At 61.5% G+C, this 9,151-nt stretch overlaps 1 protein-coding gene across 1 annotated transcript in view; it reads right to left on the bottom strand.

The window, feature by feature from the left end:
- The window catches only part of ADAMTS2 (ADAM metallopeptidase with thrombospondin type 1 motif 2), a 207,496-nt gene that overhangs the window by 20,386 nt on the left and 177,959 nt on the right, over positions 1 to 9,151 (bottom strand). The window contains 3 exon segments of the mRNA XM_027771447.1: positions 3,659 to 3,792; positions 4,736 to 4,911; positions 6,253 to 6,398. Of these exon segments, the coding sequence (XP_027627248.1) occupies positions 3,659 to 3,792; positions 4,736 to 4,911; positions 6,253 to 6,398 (456 nt within the window).

Here is a 9,151-nt window from a genome sequence, read left to right as displayed (position 1 = left end):
GCTTTGTGCCTCCCTCCGCTCACACAGAGACGCGCCCTTGCAGAGGGCTGCTCTGCCCAGGTCAAGAGGGCCACAGTCCCCAGACTGTCCTGGCATGGCCACCGTACACTGCCTGCCGCAGAGTAGTACTCTGGAGTCGGGGGGAGATGCGGAAGGAGGGGAAAGCGGGAAGGGCAGGGGAGGGGTGGAGGGGTGGAGGTGCGAGGCCTTCTTCAGGCAAGGCCAGCACTCTCTGCTCTCCGGTCTGCCTCTAACCTGGGTGAGCCACTGCCCCAGCCTCCTGCAGCTGCTCCACAGAGGAGCCAGGAGTGAGGGGTAGGGGCTTCTAGGCATATGGGGACAGGGAAGGCTTTTGAGGAGCCCTGCAGGCTGGGGCGATGGCCGTGGAGCAGCCCTGTGACAGCACCTGCCCGTGGGTGGCCACTCTGGCGGGCCCCACCAAGTCACATGCTCTTCCCAGGCCAGTGGGAGTGCTCATAGCCCGACACGGGGCACACTGGGTGGGAAGGGGGCGGTCTCGGGCCGAGGGGAGATGAAGCCAGACTGCTGCTCTGAGCCGTTTCTGTGTCATAGGAGGGGACTTCACACAGTTCATAAAAATCGGCATCGAAGAGGGAGCCTACTTTGTGAAAAAATGTGAAACCCACGCGTGCTTTGTTTTCAGCACACGCAGTTTCTGTGAACCAAGAGCCCGTGTAGGAGTGGAGCAAAGGGAATACGGGGTAACTCAACCTCGCGGTATCGCGGGGCCTCTCGCCACGCCTGCTGACTTCGAAGACGCAGACCGAGGCTTCTAGTAATCCAAGTCACCAGGTCCTGCCTGGCCCAGCGGGTCCGCCGTGGCGATGCTTGGAGCTCCGGGCCCCTCTCAGCACGTGACCCTCGGCCGGGCCAGCACCCTGGGCACCCGTGGGCCTCTGACCTAGATGGCCTGAGTGCAGGAGGGGCCGGTCAATGTTGGGGAGCCTGTGTCCACATGAAGGTGAGGCGATGCTGACCATAGCCCCGTGGAAAGGCCAGTGATGCCCAGGACCCTCTGCTGCCCGGACCCGCTATTAGACCCTACAGGAGCTAACAGGGACCAAGATGGCTCAAGACAGGGAGGGCACGTGCCCACCCCGCCGGGCTTTGCCTGGCTGCTGCCGGCCATCGGCCACCCCAGAGGAGGCTGGCAGCTTGGAGTTCACGCGCTCTAGCCGAGGTGGGGTGACCGGCCGGCGAGGGCACGCCGCTGCCCCGGGCCCTGGCCTTCCTCCCACTCTCAGGCGATCCTGGTGGGGAGTACGGCCCGGGTCACTCTCCCGCGTCTCCGCCCTCCTCTCACACGGCCCGTAGGCGACGTCCTGCTCCGTCAAGGTAGCGGGCTGCCCCACCGTCGGCCTGACCTCCCGGGCCCCCGCACTGGCTCTCCTCCCTGTCCATGTGCACGTGGCCCTGGGCATCGGCGTCTGGGCGCGGACATGTCCCTGCTCTCCTAACCCTCCCTTTCTGAGTCACTGCGCTGACCTTCTCTGACGGGCAGCGTGCGCCGGGACACTGCGATTTCCTGGCACTGGGTCTTCTAGAGACGGGGTGGGCATCCACAAGCACTGTGACACTGCCACTGCCACGCCGTGTCCCACTCCCTGCCTTCCATCGCTCCTCTCTGTCCCCTTTGCTTTCTATCTTTTGTAATACCATCAGATATGTTTGCGCTTGCCAGAGAGAGACAGAGAGACAGAGACAGAGAGAGGGAAAGTGAGAAATCACCCCCCAGGGGGGATGGCCACGCTGCAATCCCTTCTCCTCCACTCTCCTCCCAGGATCTTGGGCATGCTCGCACACGTGCCCGGCGTGAGTTTTAAGCCTGGTGGCTCAAACCTCAGGTGGCCATGTGGGAGTCCCGCCTTAAACACCACGCCCTGCTGGCCCCAGTGTGTGTGCATTCTAATCAGAATCCAGCAGCGAGCTCTTACACACTTGGAATCACCACTGGTTGGTGAGCCAGTTCATCCAGTCCTGAGCGACCAGCGACCAGCGTCCGGAGTGCCGTCCTGAGCGGCCGTCCCCTGTCCTGCCTTCCGGTTGTCACCACCGTCACAGCCGTCCCAGCCACTTCTGCTGATGTCCCCACCCTTCCTGCCTGCAGCAGTTACATTTTTGTCTCTTGTTAATTTTCTCTGTATCGTGTGGAGTTTTGACTTCATAAACATCCTGTCCGGTGGGGGGAGACTATCCTCCCTGAGGCAGGCCCATTCTTAGAGGCAGCCAGGGCTCAGCTGGGATGGCCTTTGCCAAATGACCAGGCCCAGCGGGCGCTCCAGCCAGTCCCTTTGGCTAACTTACACAGAGCCGGCATTCCCAGCCCTAATTCATGCCAGGGCCAGGTGCCAGGCCACTGGAAACCACCCTAGGCCCAGAGCCCACCGGAAGTCCCCACACTGGCCAGTCCCTCTGTCCCCCGCTGGGCCCTATCATTCTGGGGCCCTGACTCCTGCTTGGCCACGAGGTTCCACAGCCACCTCACGTGGCCCAGCACGGTCTCCAGTGCTCGTCTCTTGGGAAATTTAAGATGTCCTCCTTTCAACGGCATCAGCTCCTCGATGGCCACGGGCACCTCGGTAATAAAGTGCCCAGGGCACCAAGGAGACAGTGCCACGTGGCTGAGTACCTGGCCATGTGGCTGGGCCTCCCCACCGGGCTTAAGCTGACCCAGCCTTGTCTGAGCTCCACTACCTGGTCCATCTGACCCAGCTCCCAGCTGCCTGGCACCCAGCTCCTGGCCGCCCCAGTCCCAAGGGTGTGCCCAGAGCAGGGTCAGCTCTCTGCCCGGGGGTGCTGGGGGACACTGCCGTTCTCCAGAAGCTAGCATGACAGCCAGCCTACGGCATCTACACTTGACCCCGTCCACACCAGCTCTCGCAGAGGCTAACTTGGTCTCGTCCACACCAGCCCTCGCAGAGGCTAACTTGGCCCTGTCTACACCAGCCCTCGCAGAGGCTAACTTGGCCTCGTCTACACCAGTTCTCACAGAGGCTAACTTGGCCCCGTCCACACCAGTTCTCACAGAGGCTAACTTGGCCCCGTCTACACCAGCCCTCGCAGAGGCTAACTTGGCCCCGTCCACACCAGCCCTCGCAGAGGCTAACTTGGCCCTGTCCACACCAGCCCTCGCAGAGGCACCCGGCCGTGTCCAGGGAGTCGAGGCGAGCCTGTGCTCCTGTCCCTCACATGCCAAGGTCGCCATGGCTGTTTCTTCTGACAGCCAAAGACAGGCCAAGGATGTAACTGAAGGAAAATATGAAGACACGCCACGCGTTTCTCTAAGCGCCCAGCCAGTGCGACCCTGGTGGCCATCCGACCCGACAGTAAGCGTCTCCCCCGAGGGCTGCGAGGACCCACAGGCTTCCCGAGGTCACCCGTAGGGGTCGGGAGGGAGTGTGAGGTTCCAAGCGCCGGGCCACCTCCTTGCTCTGTAGATCAGGCCTGAGGTGGAGCCTCCAAGTGTGCAGGGGAGACCCCGGCCAGAGAGGGGCAGGGCAGCCTCTGCTGGGAGCCTGGCCCGGCCCCCACGGTCTCCAGCACTGCACACCTACTCTCACTGCCTCCTCCCAGGACCCCCAAGCAGTGGCGGCCGTACCCAGGTCACGCTGTGCCTGCGGGACCCCGTGACACTCACCCTGCAGTCCCCGCGCACGCAGAGGCTGAAGGCGTCCTTGTAGGAGCAGCGCGTCCCGTCGTGCACCATCCTCTTCATGGACACCACCTCCCCGGTCTCCCGGGACCTGCAGTGGAGGTGGCACCGCTCCTTGGCTGGAAGACAGGGGCGGGCGTCAGAGGAGTATGGCTACCCTCTCATGTGGACAGCTTTTCCAGGTGCTCACGGGAGGTCACCCTGTGAGGGCCTAGGGCTCACCTGCCCCAATGTGGCCTGCCCTCCAGGACAGAGAGAGGCCACGGGACCAGGATGGCCACCTCCTTTCTCTCCCTGTCCTCTGAGCCAGCAGGCCTCGCGTCTCCAGGGCCTGCCCTGTGCAGAGGCGCGTCCTGCGTGCACGTGTGCACCCTCAGAGCCCTCCTGGCGACCTCCGACCCCGGCCTGCCCTCCGTAGTCCCAGGCCCCCTGCACCTTCTCCTCGCAGGGTTTTCTCAGAAGCGACGAGGGGGACCCTGACTGCTCCGTTGTCCCTCAGCCTGGCACTGGCACGCGGGGGGCATGTGGCAGGCATGTGGCAGGGGCTCCCCAGTGCAGCCCCCCGGAGCGTCGACACCCAGCTCCCCCTGCCCAGAGCCGGGGAGGGATAGAGCCGAGTGTTTAGAAGCCAGCAGGGGAGGGGAGGGCCAAATGCAGGGACCCAGGCACTCTCGTGCCTGAAGCTACCAGACTCCTCGCTTCCGTGACCCAGCAGATGCCTAGACCAGTGAGCATCACGCTTTCTGACACTGTTCTGAGCGGCTATACCAACAGAGGTCAGAGGTCACCTGATCCCTTTGGGGTGAACCCCCAGTTCCACCTGACCTGACCTAGCCGTGCAACTCCGGCCTCGTCCACCAGATGGCAATGGCGGGCGCCTCCAGCCCTGCGGTCTCCCCGCACACCCACGCCTGGTTTTCTGACTCTTGGGATCACAGCCTGCCAGGAGCCCCGAGCCCCTACTCAGGAACGCTGGCCGGGGCTGGGCTAGGCCACAGCCTTCCCCAGGACGGGGGCCCCTGGCCCGTGCCCGGCCCTCGGCTGCCCTCCCGGCAGGCTCACCATCGCGGTGCTCGTGGGGCAGCCAGTGGTGCTGGGCATCACCGTGCTCGAAGTACAGGTCCCACTGCCGGCACTGCTCCTCGCGGAAGTCGGCCAGGGCGTCGGGGCAGTCCTGAGGGTTGCAGAGCTGGAAGTCGTAGGCCAGGCCCGAGCAGGTGCGGCCCCCATTGGCCGGGCTGGGGAGAAAGCAAAGGCCTTGCCACTCGGTGCCACCCGAAGGGCCAGCCCTCAGGGAGCTGCGGAGGGTGAGGTCTACCTTCCCCACCGGGCTGCATCTGCCTGCGAGCAGGACTCACACTGGGCCACACCGCAGCGGCCAAGCCAGTGGGACCTGGGCAGACTGCTCAGCGGAGCCCGGCCCGGGGCGCCCGGTCTCTGGTTGCTCCAGCTCCAAGAGATCAGCCCACCAACCCACCCAGCTCCCCTGTGCCCTCTCCCCAGCTCCGCAGTCTCTTCCTGGGGCAAGTGTAAGAGCCCGAGGGCACTGAGGGGGGCTGCTCCTGGCCGGGGTGGCAGGCTGAGTCCCCAGCAGGAGGAGCACAGCTCTGAGGTGGGGGTGCCCCACTGCTGGGCCCCAGACCATGCCACCCTCCCAAACCCCTGCCTGTCAGAATGGACTTGGCCTCTCTCCCAGGACCTGGGACAGCTGACGCCTCTGGCTCCCACGTGGCCAGCTCAGGGCCTGGCCAGAGAGAGCACAGCAGCCGAATGTGGAGAGCGGACGACTGCAGACCCCGGCTCGGCTGCTCCGAGTGCCCAGAGCTCACTCGCCAGCCCGGACCCGGTCTGCTCTGCGTTTATAGGGCCCAATTTGGAAACTGGGCATCTGTTTCATTTCTATGTGAAATTCCAGATTTCCGATATTTTCAGGTAAATCAAATTATTTAAGATACTGGACATGATAAAAACAGAAAGGCAAAAGCCTCTTGTGTCCTGCAGGGTAAGGCCTCCTGGGTGGGGGGGAGCCGAAGGGCACTGATGCTGTGGAGGGCTCTCCCTGCTCCGGGCCTGGTCCCATCGCTGTCCCTGGGCCACGGCCCCTCCCCCTCTCGCTGCCACACTGGGCGAGGCAGAGGCCAGGGGTTTAGGCTGGAGGAGGGGCATGGATCAGGACAGACCTGGAGACGTGTGTGGGACCATGACAGGGACTGGGCAGCAGCACAGGGCTTGCATGGAGGGGAAGGGGTGTGTGGTGGAGGTGGGGTCACAGCTGGCATGGGGCGGTCCCAGGAACATCCCTCCCAGGGGCAGCCTCCCACCTGACTGCAGCAGCTGCTTGTCAGGCAGCCCCTGCTGGGCTCCCAGCGTGTGGGCTGAGACCAGCCCGTCCCTGTTCCTTATCTGTCCCACATTCTCCCCTCCATGCCCCTGACCGAAAAGCATCGATGAGAGCAGGTCGTGGGCCGAGGGGGCCAGATGAACCTGAGCGTCCCCCCAGCTGGGGTGAGCAGAGACCACCCCAGATGCAGGCATACGGCTGGCTCGTGAGGGCTGCAGAAGCGCTGAGGCCAGCTCACCGTGGGTTGTCGCACTGGCGGGTCCTGAACTTCACGCCTGTACCGCAGGTGCGTGAGCAGGAGCCGAACGGACTCCAGGCGCCCCAGTTGCCGTCCCGTTTGAGGATGTCCGGGGTCAGCCAGATGCAGTGTCCTTTAAAGCAGTGCTGCAAGACAGAGACCTGCTCCCTGACCCACTGCCCACGCCAGGGCTGCCCAGGGATGCCTTTGTCTCGTGTTCACTGTGACTGGCCTAGGCCTGGCCTTGGAGCCATGGGTGGGGCTGCCCCCACTCACCCAGGCACTCGGAGCCCACTGGGAAGACAGGGGCCACCTCGCCAGGGCCATGAGGGCACAGCGAGGGGCTGCCCTCCCAGCCTGCACCCACTCGCCCACTGTCCTGGCCGCCTGCTTTCTTCAGCTCTGTGTCCGGCCCCTCTGTCCCCTCAGCCGAGCCTCTCCACACCACGGCCCTAGGATAAATGCCACGTGTGTGCCCACACACATTAAGCACACTGACATACGCATAGTGGAAGTCCCAGAAGGAGAGGACCCAGAGAAAGGAGTGGAATAGCAGTCTAAAAGTAACAGCCGAAAACTTCCAAATTTGATGAAAAACATTTATCTTCACATCCAAGAAGTTCAATAAACTCCAAGCAAAGAGATCCATACTCAGACACATCATAGTCAAAATGTTGACAACAGACAAAGTATTAAAAGCAACGAGAGAAAAATGACTCATCAAAATTCTGAATTCATTCCTTGAGGCTACATTACCTTTACACCGAAATCAGACAGAGACATCACAGGAAAACAAAACTTGCCCAGAAGAGAGAAATGTCTCTTATGAACATAGATGTAAAAATCCTTAGCAAACTACCAAGAAACTGAACTCAGGGCGTGCTAAAACAGTCATGCACCACGGCCAAGTGGAATCCACAGAGACGCGGAGTTGAACATCCGAAAACCCGTGAGCATTAGCCGAGAAGAGGTCAAGCTGTACGACCCGCACAACACTTGAAAGAGCCATCTGGCAAAAGACAACACACTTTTGTGAAAAACACTCCCCAGAATAGGAGAAGGAGAGCGTTCTCGATCTGGTCAAGGTCTGTGAACGCCCGCGCCGGCATCACGCTGGCTGGTGACAGGCGGAATGTGGCCCCGATGCCACTGCAGCAGGGCACCGCGGGGCACGTGATGAATGATGAACAGCCCCGTCCTCGAGCTCTGAGGCGGGAGGCCACGGCACGAGCACGCCCAGTGTCTGCTGAGGGCTGGCTCTTTCTGCTTCCAGATGACGCCTCGTCACTGTTCTCCAGCAGGAACGAACATGTGTCCTCACAGAGCGGAGTGACAGAAGGGCAAAGGCCTTCTCCCCAGCCCTCCACAGGGTCATTAATCGCACTGAATTTAATAGCCTAATCACCTCCCAAAGGCCCCACTTCTTAGCACCGTTCACTCGGGATTACGTTCCAATGTGAATTTTGGAGGGGACACGACATCCAAACCACAGCACTGTATGGGTTCGTTCTTTTGAGAGGTTTTTGCTATAGGGCGTGTGCTGGCCAGATAGAGAGGGACAGAGAGACAGAAAGTGAGAAATCACCCCCTGGGGGCATGGCCATACCACAATCCCTTCTCCATTCTCCTCTCGGGATCTTGGGCATACACACACACACATGTGCCCAGCGTGAGTTTTAAGTTGCTGGGTCCAGGACTCAAACCGTGGTCGACTGTATGGGAGTGCAGTGACGTAACCATTATACCATCTGCTTATCTCCATTTTTTTAAAAAAAACCTGGTCCTTAGTGTAATCAAGTTTAAGAGACAGGACCTCGTGGGAGATGGCTGGGTTATGGAAGCAAAATTTTTTTTTTTGAAAGGTTTTTGCTATAGGGCACGTGCGGCTTGCCAGACAGACAGAGGAGGGCAGTAGAAAGTGAGAAATCACTCCCCGGGGGGAATGGCCATGCCTCAATTCCTTCTCCTCCATTCTCCTCTTGGGATCTTGGGCATGCATGCACATGCGTCCGGCGTGAGTTTAAGCCACCAGGTCCGGGACTTGAACTGCGGTCGACTACACTGGAGTCCAGCAACACAGCCATTACGCTAACTGCTGGAGCCCGGATGCAGCATTCTTATGAATAGGTTAATGATGTCTCTTGAGACCTGGTGAGTTGTTGCTCTCATTCTGAAAAGGGGTTGTTCTCGTGAGCGCGAGTTGTTAGAAAAGGCTGAGGGCTGCCCGAACGCAGGGGCTCGAGGCTCTGCGAGATGTCGGGTGTGCTCTGGCGTCAGGAGCACACGGTCGGGGTGCTCTGGGTGGCAAGGTGGGGGGAATAATTACTGGGTTGTCAGGAAAGTCACGATGCATTATTTGCATAGAAAAATATGTCATGACTTTCTGGATGGCCCCTTAGAAAGGGGGAAGAAGGGGTGCCCGAGGAGGCCCTCAGTACCCTCCTGCCGTGTCCTGGGCCAGTCCCGTGACCTGCGTGCTCCTGGTGCCCGCCCTCTGCCCAGCGGCCCTCAGAGGGCCCCTGTCCTGACTCACCTTGCCGGGCGCACACATGGTCCCGTCCAGGGGGGGGCCCTTCTTGGTCTTGCAGAAGTAGGGGTTGTCAGGGTGGCTGCACCACAGCTGCTTGCAGGGGTCGAAGGTCCGGAACTGAAAGAGGACCAGCAGCTTGCCCGGCCTCCTCCACCTCGGGGCCCTCCCAGGGTGCCCCCAACTCCAGGCCCTACAACCTGAGTGCCAGTGGGACCGGCCCATGGCGGGCCGTGCGGTCAGCTGGCACTGGGAGCTCTGCGTAATCCGGGCACACGGGGTAGGGGCTGCCGCGGCCTGGCCCTGAGTCACTGCTTGCTCACTGGCCGTGTGGGCTCAGGCCCGTCACCTAACCCGCCGGGCCTCCGCCTC

The sequence above is a fragment of the Tupaia chinensis genome, unplaced genomic scaffold (genome assembly GCF_000334495.1).
Source record: "Tupaia chinensis unplaced genomic scaffold, TupChi_1.0 Scaffold000214_1, whole genome shotgun sequence".
Classification (NCBI taxonomy): Eukaryota; Metazoa; Chordata; class Mammalia; order Scandentia; family Tupaiidae; genus Tupaia; species Tupaia belangeri.
This window is presented reverse-complemented; position numbering and strand designations above follow the sequence as displayed.